General features: G+C 38.2%; 2 protein-coding genes across 4 annotated transcripts; both read left to right on the top strand.

The window, feature by feature from the left end:
* The first annotated feature begins 365 nt into the window (after nucleotides 1-365).
* Nucleotides 366-9,198, top strand: LOC307171826 (polyadenylate-binding protein 1A). Its single transcript, XM_079893698.1, has 15 exons — nucleotides 366-1,040; nucleotides 1,648-1,841; nucleotides 1,923-2,038; nucleotides 2,336-2,475; nucleotides 3,748-3,842; nucleotides 3,929-4,066; nucleotides 4,174-4,269; nucleotides 4,706-4,978; nucleotides 5,708-5,798; nucleotides 5,891-6,001; nucleotides 6,087-6,235; nucleotides 7,692-7,776; nucleotides 7,875-8,005; nucleotides 8,664-8,759; nucleotides 8,866-9,198. Exons 1-14 carry the CDS (start codon nucleotides 848-850, stop codon nucleotides 8,751-8,753), a joined length of 1,902 nt encoding a protein of 633 aa, XP_079749824.1. The 5' UTR covers nucleotides 366-847; the 3' UTR covers nucleotides 8,754-8,759; nucleotides 8,866-9,198.
* A 2,877-nt stretch (nucleotides 9,199-12,075) lies between these two features.
* nr0b2a (nuclear receptor subfamily 0, group B, member 2a) lies at nucleotides 12,076-20,591 on the top strand. 3 transcript variants are annotated; one of them, XM_079895148.1, is made up of 3 exons: nucleotides 12,076-12,126; nucleotides 19,004-19,634; nucleotides 19,897-20,591. In XM_079895148.1, exons 2-3 carry the CDS (start codon nucleotides 19,121-19,123, stop codon nucleotides 20,136-20,138), a joined length of 756 nt encoding a protein of 251 aa, XP_079751274.1. In that variant the 5' UTR covers nucleotides 12,076-12,126; nucleotides 19,004-19,120; the 3' UTR covers nucleotides 20,139-20,591. The 3 variants fall into 3 exon arrangements, with proteins under 3 accessions (XP_079751274.1, XP_079751276.1, XP_079751275.1); XM_079895150.1 differs by having other exon boundaries at nucleotides 12,081-12,126; nucleotides 19,039-19,634; XM_079895149.1 differs by lacking the exon at nucleotides 12,076-12,126 and adding an exon at nucleotides 18,726-18,869.
* The last annotated feature ends 2,010 nt before the right edge of the window (nucleotides 20,592-22,601 follow it).

Genomic DNA, 22,601 nt, shown 5'->3' on the forward strand with positions numbered 1-22,601 from the left:
TTTTTTCTAAGGCACGTTTATAAAAGCTACAAACCCATAATCTAAACCCTGTCTGTGAAACCAGGCCATAAAGTCATAATTATGACAGAAAATAATAATTTTGATTTTAATCCTAATTTAGATTTTTTTTTTATCTCATAATTATGATTAAGTGTCATAGTATGACATAATTTTGACTGTATCTCATAATATCCACATTTTATGTTATAACTATGACTTTTTACATCATAATTAAGATTTACCAAAGCATGATTTATTTCTAACGTAGCGGAAATGTGCTTCAATAGACTTTTATTCTATCAGCCCATTGACTCTTATTTTGTTCTTACGTAAAAAATATAAAAGCGGCTCACGCAACTTCCGGCGAGGACGCCTTCTTATCTGAGCCGTACTTCCGCTTCTCTCCCCCTACCTTGTGCGGTGCGAGAGAGAGCGCGTGTGCCACAGAGCCTCGGCACACTCATCTTATATAAAAAATCAAAAATACAAAAAAAAATCACAAAACAAGAAAAAAATACAAACAAAAAATCTACTTTTATTGCCGAGTACCTCGGTGAAGCAGGATCAGCGGACAGATTTGAGAAGTTTATTATTAAGGCAGCACCGCAGTAGGCCTGAGGAGATTTTAATCATCTTATCATCGATACCGCGAACACGTCGACGCCAAATCGGTACCAAACGCGTTTTAATTAGTCTCCAAGACAGTTCTTTAAGGGTATTTATCGTGTTAAAGCGTTTTCGATAGGTATTTAAACCGAGGAGATTGGAGCTCGTGCGTCGCCATTACTAAGCTCGTCAGTGTTTCCAGGTGTTTCGGTAGATTGCTCTTTTGTCGTACGGAAGAAAGATGAACCCTAGCGCTCCAAGTTACCCGATGGCCTCCCTTTATGTGGGTGATTTGCACCAGGATGTCACCGAGGCCATGCTTTACGAGAAGTTCAGCCCTGCCGGGCCCATTCTGTCCATTCGGGTGTGCAGGGACATGATGACCCGCCGCTCTCTCGGTTACGCCTACGTCAACTTCCAGCAACCCGCTGACGGTAAGCAAACACTCCCGGTTCATTTCTAACACGATGTTTTAAACTGCATTTAGATGTTCATCTAGTTGGGAATCACGGACACGTGCGGCACGTGACCGTCCTCCGTTTCGAATTTGAAGTTTAATATCTATGAACAATTCATACACGTGTGTATTAGGACTGATAGATGTCGTAGTTGCCGTTACTGAGGACAAGAGAAGTTTCTAATCCCAGGACATTAACCTCACGAACAGAAATCCTCAAATTTGTTTAACGAATCATGTCCTTTTACATATTTAATGTGTGTACCGGAAGCGTCAAGACAAATGCAGTGTGTAATGAATCTCATTCTGAAAAAAAAAAAAAATACTTGTGTATGTGGTTTGGAATATGGATTTTGTCCATGTCTTCATAATTTAATTTAACGACGACACAGCCAATGTACAAAATTGCAGAAATGAGTCGGCTACTTGTTTTACTCATGTACTCAGACTAGCGCTAGGGGGCGCTACACAACCCCTTTAAGTACAAATGAATGTTTATAGTACTAGCAATAACTGTACATACAAAGTTTGTTGGTCATAACCTAATGCTGACATTTAATATTTATTTTGATTATCTGTTTCAGCTGAGCGCGCCTTGGACACAATGAACTTTGACGTGATTAAGGGACGGCCCGTCCGCATCATGTGGTCCCAGCGAGACCCCTCACTGCGCAAGAGCGGTGTGGGCAACATCTTCATCAAGAACTTGGACAAGTCCATCGACAACAAGGCCCTTTATGACACATTCTCTGCCTTCGGAAACATCCTGTCCTGCAAGGTAATGAACGTGTGTTTGCGGTGATGTGCATGTTTCTGGTGTTTGGTGCTTGTGCTCAGTGCCGGTGTTCTCTTTCTGAAGGTGGTTTGCGATGAGAACGGCTCTAAAGGATACGGCTTTGTGCACTTTGAGACCCATGAGGCCGCAGAAAGAGCCATTGAGAAAATGAACGGCATGTTGCTCAATGACCGCAAAGTGTAAGTGTGCATTTGAATGAACTACATTGTACTAAATTGTCGGTTTGGAGTGAAGTGTGCTAATTCTGTTTCAAGCATGATTCATACTAATTTAAATTAAAAAAAAATTGTAAAGTTACTTGAAGATATTAGTATTTATCATGTAAAATTATAAGATTTTATACCTGTTCATTGAAGTGTTGGTGTTATGGTTATTTAAAAACGTATTACTCTTGAGTTTGCCATGAATATAGCCTCTATGGTCTTAAATAAATTCACTTATTCTGAATAATTATGGTAACTTATTGCATCTTAAAGGTTCGTCGGTCGCTTCAAGTCTCGCAAGGAGCGCGAGGCTGAGATGGGCGCCCGTGCCAAAGAGTTCACCAATGTTTACATCAAGAACTTCGGAGAGGATATGGATGACGAGAAGCTGAGGGAGATATTCAACAAATATGGTGGGTTTTTGCTGCTTGTAAAAGCCTGTTCACACCAAGAACGATAGCTATCCACCTTATTCTGCTCAGTCTAAATGCGCGCAGCCATGACGACGACTCCGGTTGCCTACTTCCGGTTCGTAGCGCTTGACCTGTACTAGCAGCGAGAGAATGAGTTCAAGCTCCTCATGTGCTGTTGTTAGTAGTTTTAACAATTCAAAGAAGATTTCAAACTTTTTAGAAACTGAGGGTTTCGAGCATAAGATAAGGAGATAAGAATTTATTTTTAAAAGAGCCGTGAGTCAAAAGAACCGGCTCTTTTCAGTGAGCTGAGTCAAACGAGCCGAAATGTTTACTTTTCACATCACATCGTTTTAAAAATGAAAACAGTACAGTATACAGTAGTCATAACTTAGAATTTTATTATAATTGTATTTCATATAATATACAATAATGTATTTTTTACTTGTCCATAACAACCCGAAAACTTGCCTGCTTGCCTTGCACATCTAATTAATGGGCAAAGTTTTCCGACTTTTTTTCTTATGCTTCAGTCTTAACGCAGCTAACCACTCTAAACGTTTACTTTATTGAATGAATCTGATACGGAACCGGACATGGGCATTATCTCCTTATGCTCGAAACCCTCAGTTTCTAAAAAGTTTGAAATCTTCTTTGAATTGTTAAAACAACCAACAACAGCACATGAGGAGCTTGAACTCATTCTCTCGCTGCTAGTACAGGTCAAGCGCTACGAACCGGAAGTAGGCAACCGGAGTCGTCGTTATGGCAGCGCGCATTGTTTAGAGCAGAATAAGGTGGATAAAGATGATTATAACTATATTAGCATCCACACCAGTGAACAATGTCGTTCTGTTTATAAGGGTGCACTGCAGTTGTCTTTAAATCGGGATGGATTCTGATTGGCTGTCAATGTTTTTATTGTTCATCAGCTGGGAAAAAGTAGTTTTTTCAGTAATATTATAGATTTGACTGCACAGACATTGTTTATAGCTTAATGCCATGTTTATTAAATGCTTTTAAAGTTTATCTTTGAAAAAAAATCTTCATCTTCATTAAAAATATTCAGTAAAGTGAAGAGACTTTAACTTTATTTCAATGAATTTTTTTCTCTGTGGAGTTATATTTGTAGTTGTGGACTCTGTTGTTCTATAATTAGAGTGAATTTACAACTGCATCTTTATCATTATAGTTATTGTCCTATGTGTGAACGGTCTGCTTTTGACCTTATTGCATGAATCAGATCTTTGACGTGTTCTGCTGTCATTACAGGTCCAGCACTGAGCATTCGCGTCATGACCGATGAGAGCGGCAAATCTAAAGGCTTTGGCTTTGTCAGCTTTGAGAGGCACGAGGACGCCCAGAGGGTGAGTAGAAACAGATTAATATCATTTTGTAATCCTCACTACTGTGACGAAGTGTTGTATCCTGATGCGTTTCCTCTGATCATCAGGCTGTGGATGAGATGAATGGAAAAGAGATGAACGGAAAGCAGGTTTACGTGGGTCGTGCGCAGAAGAAGGGCGAACGTCAGACAGAGCTCAAGCGCAAGTTTGAGCAAATGAAGCAGGACCGCATGACTCGCTACCAGGTAAAAAATGACCCGTGCTTGACTGATATGAACATTAGATGATGCAAATGAGGGTGGTGAAGTTCTTAATGGGTCGTTGACGCTTGAATTCATCTTGTTTTTAACAGGGAGTCAATCTCTACGTGAAAAATCTGGATGACGGCTTGGATGATGAACGCCTGCGTAAAGAATTCGCACCGTTCGGCACCATTACCAGTGCTAAGGTACAAACAAATCCAATAAATTGCCATAAGCTTTATTACTTTTACCCCTGGTTTCACAGACAGGGCTTAAGACTAGTCCTAGACTAAAATGTAAGTCTGAGCTGTTTCCACTGAAATAAACTTGCACTGACTGATCTTAAAAATATATCAGTGCCTTTTTAGTTTTAAGATGCACATCGGTAATGTTTTTTTCTAAGCATGTTTATAAAAATTACTTAAATGTCCTAATTGATCTATGGTCTAATCCTGGCTTAGTCTAAGCCCTGTCTGTGAAACCGGGCCTTAAAGTCTCAACTTTCAAATTGTCAATTTTAAATTGAATCATGAAATCTGTCTCAAATCATTGGTTTTCCTCAAGGTTTGTTTGGATGATTGATGTATAATCCCTCACAAGCATCAGAATTGATGGCTGTTGAATCTTTTGTGATCCACTCAGGTGATGATGGAAGGTGGCCGCAGTAAAGGTTTTGGGTTCGTCTGCTTCTCTTCCCCTGAAGAAGCCACTAAGGCTGTGACTGAAATGAATGGCCGTATCGTCGCCACCAAGCCCCTGTACGTCGCGCTGGCCCAGCGGAAAGAAGAGCGCCAGGCGCACCTCACCAGCCAGTACATGCAGAGGATGGCCAGTGTCAGAGCCGTACCGAACCCCGTCATCAACCCCTACCAGCCCGCACCTCCATCTGGATACTTCATGGCAGCCATTCCACAGGTCAGATAACACTTTTCTGTTAAAGGTGTGGTCACATTCACCATTCGTTTAAATATATTAACAGCAACGGTTCATTAGAATTTGTCATGTTGACCAATGAAAAGCTGCTTGGTTTGAAAGCTTGATCTGTGCGAATTCAAATTTGGTTCAGCTATAAAGCGGCTCTACAGAAGGAAATGGTGTCGTTATTCAGACCAATTCAAGTTTTGTTTTCAATAAATAGTGTCAGTGCAGTTATAAATCCTGTGGTTGATTGAAACCGAAATGTACATTTTGAAAATCACTGGGAACATATCTACACTCGCTGTCGAATAGGCCACTCCAGACTAAGCCATGTTTTTGTTAATGGGTGAAGATCCTCTATTGCCTTTATCGCTGTTCTGATGGACTGTGATGGCTTTAACTGTTACGACTTTTTACTTTTCACTTTACTCTTATGAAAATATTTTTAATGAAGTAGGACCAGATTTAATTTTTTTTTTTTTTTCTTTATTCAAAGATAAACTTTAAAAGCATTTAATAAACATGGCATTAAGCTATAAACAGTCGGTGCAGTCAAATCTATAATATTACTGAATATTAAGTTTCTACTGAGCAAGAAAATAGACAATTTAACTTTTTTTTTTTTTGTCTGAAGTTTTGCTAATTCACTTGAATCACGAAGTGATAATTCAGAACCGGTCGTTATTCCTCATTGATTCACATTCCCCTCTTTTGTGTGATTGACAGGCTCAGAATCGTGCTGCGTACTATCCCACCAGTCAGCTCGCACAGCTCCGCCCCAGTCCTCGCTGGGCCACTCAGGGTGTCCGCCCACAGCGTGAGTAGCTCCCCCCCTTTTCCTCCTGGTACACTTGCACTGTAAACCCTAACGGTTCATTTCATTGTTTTTGTTTCTCGTTTCCATTGCAGATTTCCAGAATATGCCCAATGCTATCAGGCAATCTGCACCCCGTCCACAAACCTTCGGTGCCGTGCGTCCCGCCTCCCAGGTCCCCCGAATGATGCCCTCCCAGCGCATGGGTGAGTGATGAACCTTGCTGTTATACATGCAGCAAATCCATTACTCAAGTTCATTGATTCTGAGTGTCCTCTTTCTTCCTGGCAGCGTCTCAGGCGATGGGTCCTCGTCCTTCTGGCGCAGGTGCCGCCACGGGTACCGCTCAGGTTAGAGGAGTGCCACAGTACAAGTATGCTCCAGGAGTCCGCAACCCGCAGCAGCACATCCCCAATCAGCAGCAGGTTCCCATGCAGCAGGTATTAGTTTTACATTTGATGGCACTTGTCGTTGACTCCCCAAAATGTATGGCTGCAATTTAAAATCATTTGAGAGAACTAGTGCATCCCAATATGCATCCTTGTGCACAATTCTGTGATATTTTGTAGTAGTGTTCACACTGAATGTTCCAAAAGAATAAGTGCACTTTAAGTATCCGGATGATGCACTTGTAAGTGTGGAATGTTGGACTCTTCATGCACTCAACTGACACACTTAAATTAAGTAGCCGAATCAGGCGTTGATGCTGGATGACAAAATAACCTTATACATTTCAGTACAGAGTACAGTGCATAGTGCGTCATTTGGAACAAAAAAAGTTGACATTTTTGCATATCTTCAGAAAATGTCAACTATTTTCGCACAGTTCTATAATAAAGTAGGATCTATATTATATCCAACATTATCCACATAAACGCACTGAAAATAAATGGTGTACTATTTTTACTTTGTAACTATAGCCGCTTTCCGACCGGAGGAACCTTTTCACAGTTCCTAGAACTATTGGCTAAAGTACCCGGATGTCGGCGTGTTCGCACCGCAGGAACTAGGAACGATTTTAGTTCTAGGAACTCCATTTGTAGGAACTAATTTAGGTCCTACTTCAGAGTAGGGTCTAAACCAGCACTATAGGAACTATCCGTGACGTTAGTGTATGCTGATTGACCGAACGCACGCAGGAACACCAGCACCCGCCATTTTTAAAACAGCTATAATGTAAACACACAGATTATAGCCTATATATTTACTCCAGAAACTAACTATACAAACATGGAAAACAGTGATAGATGGGTCTCTAAACCTTTATGCTGAAGAGAAAATCCAACGCAACTTTGAGGGGACCAAGTCAAACATGATTATGTATTTCTGCTCAGCTAGCAACACTGGACATTAACCAAATGGCATAGGCTAATAACCTTTTTCATATACTGTCTACTTTCTATAACAGTTCTATCTAATAAGATATTAAACAGTACTGTTAGACAGATCGCTAACTAATGAACACAGAGAATGCGAGCATTGTTTGCTCTGGCGTTCTCAGCGCCGCCAAAATAAAGGTCCGTCGCTCCGTCAAAATAAGTCACCGTGCTTGCGTCACTCCCTTACCCCTCCTACCAGTTCCTATGGCCACTTGGCCAGTGCGAACGCAAACAGCGAAACCGAGTTTGGGGGAGAGTAGTTCCTAGAACTGTTTAGAAGTGGACAGTTCCTATAACTAAGTTCCTAGAACTACTTGGTCGGAAATCGGCTAATTTGTGAAATTTACTAGCAGTTTTCTAAGGATCAGCAAGTAACATTGAACTAAATGTGAAAATTAAGTAGAAATACTGATTGTATTTTCTTGTAAAACATACTCTAGTAATGTTTTATTAACAGCTTTGACGAACATGAGCGTTTTCAGCTTCTCTAATGTTAATATATTTGACTCCTGTTCAGCCTGCGGTCCACGTTCAAGGTCAGGAGCCACTGACTGCGTCCATGTTAGCTGCCGCCCCTCCACAAGAACAGAAGCAGATGCTGGGTGAGTGGTTCGATCTGTCTCGCTCCTGTTTTGCTTCCCTTAATTGATTAGAAAAATGTTTATTTTAAATTTCATACATGCTGCTCTCCCCGCCACAGGTGAGCGCCTGTTCCCGCTCATCCAGAACATGCACCCCAGTCTGGCTGGAAAGATCACTGGTATGCTGTTGGAGATCGACAATTCAGAGCTGCTCCACATGCTGGAGTCTCCGGAGTCGCTGAGGTCAAAGGTCAGTTGTCATGTGATCTTTTCTTTTTTGTTTTTCAAGTTATCGGATTTGTCCTAATAATAGAGATGTCATTTCTCACTGCTCCTAGTGAAAATGTGCATAAAAACTATCAAGAATGTGTCAGTTTTCTTTTTTTTACCAGATATTTGTACCAGAATATTGTCAACTAATGTATAAATGGATTTTTAAAAATATATATTGGTTAATGTAGTGTAATAGAACTGCACGATTAATCGTTAAAACCTCGCAATCTCGATTCAAGCACCACCTCGATCTCATTTCTAAATGACAATGATTCTCCTGTGTCTTTTAAACCTTTGACAAAATCATACCGTAACGTTCAAATCTGTTGGTGCTGCTGACCCAGAGAGACTTGTCACGTATGAAATGGCTTTACAAACATTGTCTTCAATCACACTATCTTTTATTTCTGTGTATTTCATATCACAGAAGTACTGGGATAAGTTTATAGTTCGGATATAAACACTGCTGTCTACAGAAGCTATCAAAATAGAGTAAAAGTCACCTTTAGGAAGTAACGATTACATCATTAAGCCACCAGATGGTGACAAGTGACTTAGTCTGTTCAGAAACGTGGGAGAATAGTGATCTCTCTACAAGCAGGTCTAGTGTGTAATCGCTGTTACATGTATTCCAGGTGGATGAAGCAGTAGCGGTGCTGCAGGCTCATCAGGCCAAGGAAGCCGCCCAGAAATCAGTCCCCAGCACTGCTGTGCCGGCCGTCTAACACAAGGTGAGAGAAGATGGCTTTTGCAAATTCGTGATGATTTTATGCATTCATTTTTCTCTGCTTGACATTGTTTGAATACACCTTTTCTGATTGATTTGTTTATTTCCAGAATGAACCTCTCTGGCCCTGACTTCACCAAGAAGGACGCATTAAAAAAAGAGAATAAATATAGAAAAACCAGAAACTCAAAACAGAAAAAAAACCCTACAATGATTACATCCAAATATTTTGCCAGGTCGAGAGAGCTCTTGACCTTGATTTATAATTAAAAATGTACAAAAAAACAGAAAACTTTTAATTTTGAAAATTCCAAAACATTCCTTTCTTTTTATTCCTCTTAATTGAATGCTCATTGTCAATTGTGTTCTTGCAGTTGATGGCTGAACATTTGGAAAAGTACATTGGATTAAACTGCTTGAATAAATAAAACTTTAAACATTTATTGTTTGTTTTGTTATTTTAATAATTTGACTGTTGTGCTAAAAACCTTTGGATGAGTTAAAGCAGTTGCTTTCATTCTCAGAAATGCTCATTACAATTTTTTATTTTTAAAGGGGATGCACATTAGTTTCATGCAAACATTTACAAATGTGTAAGCTTGGCATACTGAATGCTGCGAAATTCATTTATTTCAGAGTTCACCAACTGTAAGGTCTGTGCCTCTGGGTTAATGCCCTGAAGGACGCGAGGATGTATTGGTGAGACTGGGGTCAGTTGTAATGCAATCAATGTCTTCAGTCACAAGCCTGAGTGACAATGCTTGGCACATGATCAAAGGAGTTTTCCACTATTGGAGAACGTTAAGGTTCATGGGGTTGAGTTAAATATATCAATTGCACATGTTGCATTCAGTTCACATAGTTGTATAGCGCTTTATCGTTTCAAAGCAATTTTACAGAAAATGCATGCTTCGTTCTACATTACAATTAAGAGTGATCTGTTATCAGAGGTGATGTCTAAAGTTATGTATTTTAGAAATGTACATATAAATCACACAGCTAAAGATTTAATTTAAAAGAAATTTAAAGCAGAAACAGCTCATTGAAGTAATGAATGCATGTTTAACATGATTATGAGTAAAATTGGTGCATGTTGCATTGGTTTATTGTATTTTTATTTTTCTCCTGAATGTATGCATAAAATGTTCACTAAACTTTCTTTGATTGTTATTCTATTGTGCTTAGTAACACCTTTCAGGTTTTTGCCATCGACTTAGTTAAGTGGAAATAGTAGTAGGCTACTAATAGTACTAGTCCTATCTAGCTATTAAATGGATAATAACATTTATTCAGATAGTAGCCTACTACATTATATAGCCTACTTATTCCTATTAAATCGATTTTTAGAACTTATTCATTAGTTACTAGTACTTTTTGATTAGATTAGTACACATTTTTAGATCAGTAATTATTCCAAATGTTACTAGTAAATTTTGAGTCTAACTCTACAAGTGGGCCATTAGTCATTGCAAGACGAGTAAAAAAAAAAAAAAAAAAAAACGTTGTAAATAAGATGTCGTAATTTCGACTTTTTGTCTTAATTCTGACTCTTTATGTCATAATTATAATTTAACAAAGCATTTTTGTCGAATGTGGCGGAAATGGACTTCATAGGGAACAGCTTGTCAAGACGACCGTTAGGATCAGAGAGCCGTTTTAAGCGCGCGACCATTGCGGGTGTCTACTATTTAGTCAGGTTTTAAAGCCTCGACATTAACATCACACATCTTATTTGGTGAGTTGTAAACAATTATTCTTACTAAGCTGCAGTTTGTTTGTGTTTCTGAACGTTAATGTGAACGTCAGAATTCCCTAAATGTTTGTTCACGCTTTGTGTAACGTAAGTTACGTTGTTACGCAGTGTTGTTGATTAAAATTGAGCATTATTCAGCAGAACCATCGCAAATATTATATATATATCACACATTGCGTATATGAGTATTATGTTCTATAGGATTATTAGGCCTGAAATAAAACCTTTAATTGAAAAAAACATTTACCTGATAATTAACGTTTACGTTAACGTTACTTATACTGACTGCAGGAAAACGGGTTATTTGGGTTCACCAACCAAAGAAAAACTAAACGATTTCGACCTGGCCTTCAACTTTACAGCTCAGTCATTCTTATGACCGTCATAAAAGCTGAAATATAAATAGATGCAAGGTGCTGTCACTGAGGAACATGAATCACGTCCTGTTGATAAGACTTTTGTTGTGTGGAATATGAATAATTGTGGCATTTGACCTGAAATAGTTGAACTATCACACAGTAGGCAGACAGGCAACTGTTTTCTCGATTCTCAAGTTCAAGATGATGTTAAACCTCTTGTTCTGTTGCAATAGTTATAGGTCAAGGCTGCAGAAAGTCATCTAGTAAATATCACAAGGGAATTTAATCTTATAAGTTACATCTTTACATTTACAGCAGGTTTATGCTGCTCTAAAGGTTTATTTGTCCTTTCAATAAATGTTTAAGGGCCTAACGATCACAAAATGTTGACTTGTACACACATATTGGTACAGTGTACATGAATGGAGGATCAGGCTAATCCACAGAAAGCTGCAGGTTCAGATGGGGTCTCAGGATGGGTTCTTAAAGGGATAGGCTAGTTCTCCCAAAAATGAAAATTATGTCATTAATGAATTACTCACCCTCATGTCGTTCCAAACCTGCAAGACTTTCGTTCATCTTCAGAACACAAATAAAGAAGTGTTTGATGAAATCAAGAGAGATTTCTGTCCCTCCATTGAAAGCTATGCAACTATCACTTTGACGCTTCAAAAAGTTCATAAAGAGACCGTAAAACTATATATCTATATGACTTGAGTGGTTTAATTAAAATCTTCTGAAGAGACACGATCGCTTTATATGATGAACATTGCATTTAGGCTTTTATACACATATAAACATTGATTAACGAACATAAACGGAAGCTCAACCGAACGTGCTTGATGCACGAGAACAAACCTCTTGCAGAAGCTCAAACGTGATGCGTAACACAAGAATGAACCTCATTGGTTCTTGCTGAAGCTCAAACGTGATGCGTAACACAAGAATGAACCTCATTGGTTCTTGCTGAAGCTCAAACATGCTGCGTAACACAAGAATGAACCTCATTGGTTCTCACACATCAAGCAAACATGCTTGAGCTTCCGTTTACCACAACTGATGTGTGAGTTGATGAACAGTCAATAACTATACAGCATTTTAACATACTGCATCTGTGTGATTTCTTAACTGCACAGCTAGTAATAGGAAAGCACTCTGGGTTGTCCTGCCAGCACAGAAGATAATCGAAGTAAAACTACTACTACCAGAGGACATCTATAGATCACGCTGTCGCTGTCTGATGAAAACTATCATCATCTGTAAGAACCACACACACCCATGCCATCATGTTTAAACTACTCCTTTCTGGCAGATGTTACAAGGCTTATAGACTGAGGAATAGTTTTATTCCCAGAACTATAGATGCTCTGAACCAAGCCAACCATATCGTACATTCTTTGACTTTTTAAGTGTCTGTAACCTTTTACTTGTTTGGCAAATATACCTGTTACCTGTTCAGAGATAATATGCGGTATTAAGAGTTTTGCAGTATAAAAAGACACACAAAGAAAAAGTAACTTTATGGACGTGAGAACATTGAATAGTTTGTTTTTTTTACCCATGAGAACAACTTGCATCATGCATGGCCAACAAAATGATCTGATGATGAGATACAATTATTCAGTTGGGCATGCAAGTTGGTGTCCATGAAGAAGATCTTTATATAGAATGCCTTGCAAAAAAATAAGTTAAAGTTCAAATGTGTGTTCCTGTTGGCTCTGGAACATTCTCATGTTGTGTTGTTGTTGTATACAGAAGTGTTTTCTAACCCTGTTCCTGGAGTTCCACCAACATTGCTGGAAATGTCCCTAATCAAACACACCTCAAGCACATTCACACTGTGTACTATTGAGGACCTCCAGGAACACAGTTGGGACACACTGTTTTAGATAGGCCTATATAATTTATGAATAATATTTTTTTTTAATATATATAGCCTATATTATATATTAAGAATGCCAAACGATTCAAAATTTTAAGCTAATTAAATACATGATGTGTCGATTAATATTAATATATATATTTTAATATATTATAAATATATTTTGATTCAGCATTTATTACACACTTTTAGGCTTCAATGGCCATGAAGGTGAGTACATGATGACAGAATTTCCATTTTTGGGGAACTATACTACCTTTAATGTTTTTTTTTTATTAATATGGAAATATGAAGTATTTTTTTTTAATTGAAATTATATTCTAAATGAATAAGAAACTAAAACTGCCAGTGGGTGGCCGTAAATGTCTCAGGCCTTGTTTACACTGGCAGTGAAATGTGACCCAATTCCGATTTTTTGCTCATATGTGACAGATCGGATGTGTTCCATGACAGTGTAAACAGGGAAAAAAACGCATGCATTTGGATATTTCAAAATCGGTTTCAGGCTTCATTCATATGTGGAAATAAATCAAATACAAATCAGATATGTGCCAATGCGACTGTCATGTAAACAGGCAGATCGGATTTTCTGAGGCATTAGGCTATGTCGTAGATTTTTCCCTAAACCTAAGTACCTAAGTCTACCGGGGCCGTCTCCAATCGACTATCCCTAATGTCTCCAATCGACGCTTAAAGGAGAACTCCGGTCAATTTTAACATTGAGCTCATTTTTTTGTAAATTTGGAGTGCTGTCAGTACAGAGAACAACGACAAAAATCGGTGTTGCCTACACCGTGTTATCCTCTTTTTAAAATTTGCACCCTGTTGACTTCAATGGGGCAAGTTTTAAACCTGCTTTTAGCCTCTTAACATCCTTGATGTGTCATTACAAGTGCACAGCCATGTGAGTGATTCCTTCAGAGTGAACACGGTGAATCTGACTGCAGTAGATGTGAAAGATATGAATAAAAGTGATGTTATTTCAGCCAGCGCACATACCTGTATTTACATCCTGTTTTTGGTTGAAGCCCACAGTAATCGATTGTCGAGTTCACGCGCATAGGTTTAGTACGTACGATCATGCGCCCGAACTCGACAATCGACTACTGTGGACTTCAACCGAAAACAGGATGTAAATACAGGTATGTGCGCTGGCTGAAATAACATCACTTTTATTCATATCTTTCACATCTACTGCAGTCAGATTCACCGCGTGTTGACTCTGAAGGAATCACTCACATTGGCTGTGCACTTGTAATGACACATCAAGGATGTTAAGAGGCTAAAAGCAGGTTTAAAACTTGCCCCATTGAAGTCAACAGGGTGCAAATTTTAAAAAGAGGATAACACGGTGTAGGCAACACCGATTTTTGTCGTTGTTCTCTGTACTGACAGCACTCCAAATTTACAAAAAAATGAGCTCAATGTTAAAATTGACCGGAGTTCTCCTTTAATATGCAGTAAGGTCTACCTAACTTGCTTCCCTAACTAGCTTTCTTCCTGCGCAGGGACAAATAATCGACAAACAGACTTCAGCAAATGTCCTTTAAATGCTTTAATCACGGCCGGAGGATCTCTCGAGCAGAGTCTCCCCCAAGAAGAAGCAAGGCCGGAGGATCTCTGACAAATTCCATTGAGAATCTCACCAACTAAAAGAAAACAACAGTTTTTATACAATAAGGAGGTATGGCAAAAAAGTCATACTGCATTACATAATTTCCCCAAAATTTGATTGGTTTTCATAGACAAACCCTTCTGTTACCAGGTAAAGCAAACTTTGTTTTTAATGATTACTTCATTGTTAATCACAAGGTTCAAATTTAGTCATCTGTCTAGTTTCAATTCCCAAATGTGTTATTTATACACTCACACAACCAAAGTAAAAGGGGTATGGCAACACAACATACAGCATTCAAAAACACAGGACAGAATGTTTTAGTACATTGTGTTTCAAAAAAGGAAGTAAGGTTAGATGTTAGAGACATGGTTAGTTTGATATACAGTTTACTATTTTATCTATTAAAAATCCACCACAGCTATCTCCGTGGTTTAATGAAGAGAGTAATCTCGATGCACATCTGCAAATGGACGGATGGCCAGACGAAACGTTGTGTCGTCTTAGGAGAGGAATGTGGACAAATGTTGACACAACATAGGCTATCAAAGGTTGGCTTGCTCATCCTAAAATTTCGGACCCGCTGCTCCTCATTAAAGCCCGCCACAATATGCTCCCACCAGTCCTGAGAACTCTCTCGCCCACAATAACTGAAGTATATGTGCAATAATGCAATGATGATGGCATTTCCGTCCTCCTCCGCCTCAAAATCATGGTGATGTTTGGCGAACTTCCATAGACAGTATATAAACTGGACACAACGGAGTTTGTTAAACACACACACATTGGTTTCAACGGAGAAAAGTGAAGTCAATTAGAAGCTCTCACTTCCTGATGGCTGAGCGTACTGCGCAGACTCAAACTGAGCTTGACGACGTAGATGTGACGTGAGCAACCCGTCTGTCTTCTAGTAGCTGTGCCAAGAGAAATCTGAATCATTCCCTTCCGAAACTTGCAGAGACAGAGAGCGTGAGTAGGAGGTGTCCATGAGCTAGGAGCAGGAGCAACTTTTGCTAAGTATTCTGATTAATTACTTTGTCATTTTGCCTCCACGTCCCCCCGATTGCCCGCAAGCTTCTCCTCCTGTCTATACGGTAATTTCTCTACTGTGCGACAGAGAGTCGCGTGGTTATGACGCAGTTGTTAGCCTATTTTTACAAAAACTGCATCTACAGGGCCATAACGTAAGATACAAGGTAATGGAGCCTTTTATACATTTTCGTGTTTCTTTAGAAATAAATAATGGACAAATGGAGTCTTTAAACACCTCAGATGTAAAGTTATTCGCTGTCAAAGTGACGCCAAAATGAATGGGAGTCAATGGAATGCTAACAGCAGGTGGGGGTCCGCTAATCAATGGCGGCCCCCGGGGAAGCTTCAATGTTTTCCGAAACATTGCCCCCCTGCGAACTTCGCATAGGCTATATCGTTTGTCCATCTGTGCAAGAACCACCTTTAAGCATGCGCGATGTTTCAGATAGTATGGCAAGTGTAAACACATGAATTGGATATGGGTCACAATTGAAAGAACGTGTAAACGGACGGTCTAAAAAATCGGATATAGGCAACAAATCAGAATTGGGCATCAAGACCTGCAGTGTAAACGAGGCCTCAATGAGTAAGTTATTGTCTTAGTCCGAAGGTACTTATTTTGAATAAGTAATTCACAAGCGCTAAAAAAGTATGTTTTTTATAGTATAGGTGGGTGTAGTATGAATGTAATCTGGAGATACTATATCCGGCCATGTTGTCATTATCATGTGACCTACCTGTTGCGTCGCTTCACTGCCATTCATAAATCTTCTCTTTTGGCTTCATGGTATCTTGCCGGAATAAGTCATCCGGGTACTTTTTGCCTAAACTTTTATGTGAATTCAGACTTCTTTTGTCACATACTGTTGTTTGCCTACTATATAGTAGGGAAGCTTGCGATTTTGGATGCAGACATTGAGTCATTCATTCATTCGATTCGTTCAAACGGCTGATTCATTCAGAAACTAAACACTGCTGTGTGTTTCTCTGAGACGCACAACAGTTCTGCTCTGGCTTTATAGGTAATATTTTTCGTTGACAAAATGTAGCAAAAGCAAACAATATTGTGTCTAAAATATAACAGGATTAACTTCTTTTTTATTGAACTGTTGTCTAAAATCAATGTCACATGTGCACTCGTGCTATTTGGGACAAAAACATTGCTAGTTACTCGTGTGATATTGATTAACTATATCATGATGAGACAGAAACATTTTTGCCCTGATATCTTGAATTTAAGGGTCATTCTAACTGCATTCTATAGGCTTTATCAGTAGGCAATATATGTCTGCACGCACAAAAGAGTTCTATCAATATAAAATCCTTAAAAAAAATAAACATAAACTTCACTTCATTTTCAATAAATTTGAGCTCATAAACATGTTGTTTACATAGTTGTAGAATAGAGTATAACATGTCACCCTAAACTCACATCAAAACAAGCTATTTATTTATTTATTTTTGCTTTATATTTAATCATTTCTAAAATGGCTCCAGTGGTCAGTTACATCAGCAGTTGTCTTTTTTTGGTTTCATTTGTCTGGCATGAGGAATTTTACTATCATGCTTATGATAAGATGGTGTCCTCAGTGTCTGTCTCAGACTGTCTCGACCTTCAATAAACATGGCCTTATCAAACACATTTACAACCCGTGATTCAATCACTATGATTCAGACACGGATTTGTGTGCTCTTGACTCTTCTCAGGATGTTCATGTACAGTGTAAACCACAAAACAACAACATCAAGAGGTGGAATATATCTGGCATTCTGTTTAATTTCATAAGGAATATAATTGACTTGGAATTATGACAAATATAAGATGATTTATCCGATGTTGTTTCTGCCAAAAACCATGAGAGAAATTTATATGAAGAACAAATGTTATGAAACTATATGCTGTACTAAGTGGTTTTGGTGAATGTCTGGGGGAAACATAAATATTCATAATGGAAATTTAAGTGGAATCGTACAAGTAGCTACTTGTTGATTTGATTGAAAGCAATATAGTAATTAGCTTATCTGGTTAAGCTCTCTGTGCTAGGCACTGCAGAGATAATAAAACAGGGCAAGTCTCACATGACTGACGACGCTACAGAAAAACATGTCAATGGTAGCGGGAATTTTTCAAGAAAGTGATAAAAGGTCTGGTGGAATTTTTTTTACTGATTCTGACTGGCAAATGATTGATGTTGATTAATTTTCTTTGTAGACTATGCTTCATTGATCACATTACCACCTTGTTTGTGTGTTCATTTGAATATGATTCAAGTGTTTGATCACTTCAATCTTTAATTGTTTGATCACTTCAATCTTTAATTATTTGACAATCAGTCAAAAGTCATTTTATCTGGCTGATTTTTTTATGTTTTCTGCAGAGAGTCTGAAAACAGTAAAAAGCAAACAAATAAAATTGGAGGTAATATAGATAGAAAAGGAGTAGATTCAATCAGCATTAACAAAATCTCTGTGTTGCACTTAAGAACAGTCCTTACTGTGGTAAAATCACTGTAATGCTTATTGTTTATTGAAACCAACAACAGCATTGAGACACCAACGTGTCATTGTTGTAAAAAATAATTCTTAATAAAGCAAATTGCAATATGGTTTTACAATGACTTTGGATGTGACATTCAAGCACAATTTAGAATTCAAAACTGTGTTTATTAAATTGTACTTTTGCAAACAAATAATCACCCACACGATCATAGTCACTGTGACTGGTAAAAAATTTTTTTATATATATATATATATATATGGGATTTATAATGTTCTTGCTTAAAATTTCATCAGAACACAATAGAAAAAATGCATTTTTCCTCATAATGGTGACACATTATCTACGAGTGGGTGCTAACCAGCTAGCCAACCTTGAGACCTTGGAAGTACAAGGTCAATATAATGGAAGAGAAAATCCCACACAGCTTGAAAATCTTTATTATATAAATACAATTCTGTTAAAGACCTTCAGGCATTGGATTTTCTCCAGTAAATTGAATCTTCACGGCATAGTTCACACCAAAAAATAATAATTCAAATGATCATTAACTCACACTCCAATTCCAAACCTTTCTTTCTTCTGTGGAACACAAATCAATATTATTTTGAAGAACTTTGGGAACCAATGTTAGGGGACAAAAAACAGAGCCATTTTTCAAAAGGTCTTTTTTTTGTGTGTCCCACAGAAGAAAGAAAACGGTGACAGAATTGGTGAACTGTCTCTTTAATGTTTGTGTGAGCTTCTAATCTTCAATAGCTAATGAAGTAACAGTCATCCTTCCCGTTCTCAAGGGTCAATAACCTTTTACATCTCTCTGTTCTAGATTCGACTGTTTGTAGGTTTATAGGCGGCACGTCTGTAATGATAGGGACCATATAACTTGAGGAGTCCTTGGTCGCTTGGTACAGCCTGGTGTAATGACTTCAGCAGAGATAATATTGCCTCACCTAGAGTATATCCCAGCCTACAGTGGGTTTGTATTTAAGAGGCCTTATCACCATTTACCCAATTGCTAAACAGCACAGGGCAGTTGTTTTGTTCACAGCAAATGTAGATTGACAGGTCAAGGTTCAGGAGTTAAACCACATGAATGCTTGTTATAAATAGGAGCCGTGTCAGTGACAGATGTGAGTCTCTCACAGCTTCAGTCTACATGCGGTTCGAGTGTTAAGACACTGAGTTCTAGAAGATACCACGCATCTGCGCCATCTGATCAGTGACAACATGGATTGCGAATGTGATTGTTCAGACAACAGTAACGGACAGGCGAACGCCATCCTCTTTAACATCCTCAGCCGAGGCGAGTCGACTCAGAACGAGATGAACTACAAGCGGGTTCCTCAGTCATGCCACTGCGAGAAACGCAGGAACGTATGTCTGAAAACACCCAACGAGACGTGCCAGGTTGCATCGGATGTGCTGGTCAAGACGATGCACTTCATGAAGAGTTTGCCGGCGTTCCAGCAACTACCACCCAAAGACCAGCTATCTCTGTTGCAGAACGGCTGGGCGCCACTTTTCATTCTGGGTCTGGCCCAGGACAGATTTCGTTTCGAGGTTGATGACATACCGGCACCCAGCATGCTGGAAAGAATTCTTCTCAACAACCTCAACAATCAAGAGCAACCCACGATGGCTGGCGTGCAAACCCTAAAAGCGTGCCTCATGAAGTTCTGGAGTCTGGATTTAAGCCCAAAGGAGTACGCTTATCTGAAAGGCACTGTAATATTCAATCCAGGTATGTTTTTCAAAATCAAAACTGTGTTGCACAAACTATTTAAACTGCCTATATTTTAAATATTTGTTTAATGGCATCTTTTTATGAAATACACCACTGATGTCTCCATGAAATTTATTATTTTCTCAATTTTAGCCATTCATACATATATTTAGTTATTAAAACAAAATATATGTAGTTATATATATTTATTTTTTACCCAAAAGTATTGCTTTTAGCCACAGATTTTATAATATGCTCACCCAATATTTTCTATCTGCAGATGTTCCAGGCCTGAAGGCATCTCTGTTCATTGAGGGTTTGCAATATGAAGCTCAGCATGCCCTGAAGGAGGTCCTGGTGCCTCTTCATCCAGATGATAAAGGGCGATTTGCTCGTATCCTCCTCGCCGCATCCACTTTAAAGACCATCACTCCGAGCCTCATCACAGAGCTCTTCCTTCGGCCGGTCATTGGTCAGACAGATCTTCTGGACTTGCTGATTGACATGCTGTTCACAAGGTAGTGAAGCAAAGACTCACGGACTTTCAAAAGAACATTATTTTCTCCAGTGCTGATGGGAAAACTGAGGTCCAAGCATTGGATGAAAATCATACTTCGTTACGTCTGAAAAAAGTCACAGACTTTTGCACATCTTTATTGTTTACACAGTTTAATGAAATTACTGCACCTTTGTAATGGTATTTAGGTCACAAGTATGTGATTTATGTCTTAATATTGATTGTTGTTGTTTTTTTTGTGCCTTTTGATAGAAGCATCGTTGCAGCTTTTTGTATGGGATGGATTTTAAAACTACAAAGTATTCCTTGATAAAACTGTAGAAAGCATCTCTGTGCCTAAGGGGGGGGGGGGGGGGGGTTCATGTATTGTCTCTGTGAGAAAGCTAGATTGAATCTGAGGAAAACATTTGTACGTTCATAATTATACTGCAATTAAATCTATTTTTACACATTTTGCATTATCACTCTGAGTCGTGTTTGCCTTATACTTCTAAATCACTTTTATAAATACTTTTTTGTACAAATTGGAACAATTATCACAAATGACATTTTCATTCATAAGAGAAACCCTAAAACAATTTAATCACTGCACATCAGCCCCATACAATTATTTGGAGACTTAAATTATATTTAAAATGGGAGAAATTGAAAACGTCATTTTCAAAGCAAATACTAAAGCATTTGCTCCAAGTAAAGATGCACAAAAACACTTGACAAAAGAGAAGATTGTTCGGTTTGAACTGCCAAAACATAAGATCTAATGTTGAAAATGTGTGTTTGTCCGATGTTAGTGGAACATGTTCATAGTTACTGTGATAAACTACACCTGAACTCTCACACTACTTAAGCAGTATATATACACTGTGCACAGTATAACACCCACATGACTCAACAACAAAGCACAATGCGCACAATACTTTGTCCTACAACGTAAATTCAACTTGACTTGACATTCCATTTCCGCTGAGATGAATGATGACTGAACACCACCCTCTTAAACATGCAATGTTGTGCAATGTAACAATGTGGAATATTTTTAGTTTTGCATCCTATTTAGTGATTAGTAATCTAGTATTTAATTCCAATTTCAAGCTGTCAAAGCAATTGCAAACAATAGTTTATGCAGCCTCATGCTTTGCTAGTGTTATACAGCTTCGTTTATGAAAATGGTCAAATTGCGCAATTGTAATAAAAAAAGTTGTGTCTGCTGCTACGTGTTACCAGAGGAAGTCTCATGGTGACACTACAGGGTCAGTGGCACAAGGGTAGATGCAGCGTTTGCACTGCACGTACCTGCACATTTGTTTTTATAGCAGATGATTGCTCAAGTGACTTACAAGAAATTCCATTCAGTCGCTTTAATGATGTCAGGATATAAATTGAGCTGCAATATATATATATATATATATATATATATATATATATAAAAAAACAGGACTAACTATACTGCAAAGCACACACTGTATATTTCAAGTTTTTTGTTTTTGTTTTTTAAAACCATGTACAATTGTTTACAATTCTAAAATGTTTCAAACATTGCATGTTTGTAAAATTTAAATAAAAATGGTTAATTTGCATTATTTTAATTAAATTTGTGTTAGAATTTGAATTCACTTTGAATTGTAGGATAGTGTGACCTTAGCATGCATGGACAAGTTATGCACATTTTATGCATTTAGAGTATGCACACAATATGCAATATACAATATATGCCTGGCCAAAAAAAAGTTGCTGTTTGGATTAAAATAGGCAAATGCTTAAGAGTCTATGACTGGATCATTATTGCAGTGGTTATTATGTTGCTATCGTGTTATGTTTGGCAACAGTTCTTCTAACCCTAATTGACGGAGTGTGTAGCTTTTCATTTCTTAAACAACCATGTTGGAAGACACATCATGGCCATATTCCAGGATGACAATGTCATGATTCATCAGGCTCAAATTGTGAAAGAATGGTTGGAAAGAACTGTTGCCAAACATATCACATGCTAGAAACATAATCTCTACAATAATGATCCAACCATTGACTCTTAATCATTTGCCTATTTAAATCTTTTTTTGTGTGTGTGTATATTGCAGAATTAGTACTAGTATAGTATATTGGATGTAGTCTAAATGTACAACTTTGGACTTATGTACATTTTCTGTACAACAACTACACAATAGTAGTCAATGTACAGATTTCCCAAACAAAACCTATGACAACACACACACACTATCTCGAATCACCCAGTGCCTAGCGGCTCTAGGTTCAGGTTCCGCTGTCATGATAATGTGTACAATGCTGCCCTCTTTTGATGATTAAGGCCCACACAAACAAAAAAGCTGTTTCACATAAATGTCTACACATACAATGTGGAATACTACCTATGCCCACTTTTTTAAAATATAGTACATGCAACAATGCATTATAGAAATAGAACCATTACATTGCAATCACGTCTTTCACTATGACATCCATCCATTCAT

The sequence above is a fragment of the Squalius cephalus genome (genome assembly GCF_949319135.1).
Source record: "Squalius cephalus genome assembly, chromosome: 15".
Taxonomy (NCBI): Eukaryota; Metazoa; Chordata; class Actinopteri; order Cypriniformes; family Leuciscidae; genus Squalius; species Squalius cephalus.

What these genes read in the sequence shown, in the direction of transcription:
- nr0b2a (XM_079895148.1), top strand. Translation starts at nt 19,121, where the DNA reads ATGGATTGCGAATGTGATTGTTCAGACAACAGTAACGGACAGGCGAAC. An exon ending in CACTGTAATATTCAATCCAG is followed by an intron (nt 19,635 to 19,896) that starts GTATGTTTTTCA and finishes TTCTATCTGCAG; the next exon opens with ATGTTCCAGGCCTGAAGGCA.
- LOC307171826 (XM_079893698.1), top strand. Translation starts at nt 848, where the DNA reads ATGAACCCTAGCGCTCCAAGTTACCCGATGGCCTCCCTTTATGTGGGT. An exon ending in GATGCCCTCCCAGCGCATGG is followed by an intron (nt 6,002 to 6,086) that starts GTGAGTGATGAA and finishes TCTTCCTGGCAG; the next exon opens with CGTCTCAGGCGATGGGTCCT. An exon ending in CGGAGTCGCTGAGGTCAAAG is followed by an intron (nt 8,006 to 8,663) that starts GTCAGTTGTCAT and finishes CATGTATTCCAG; the next exon opens with GTGGATGAAGCAGTAGCGGT.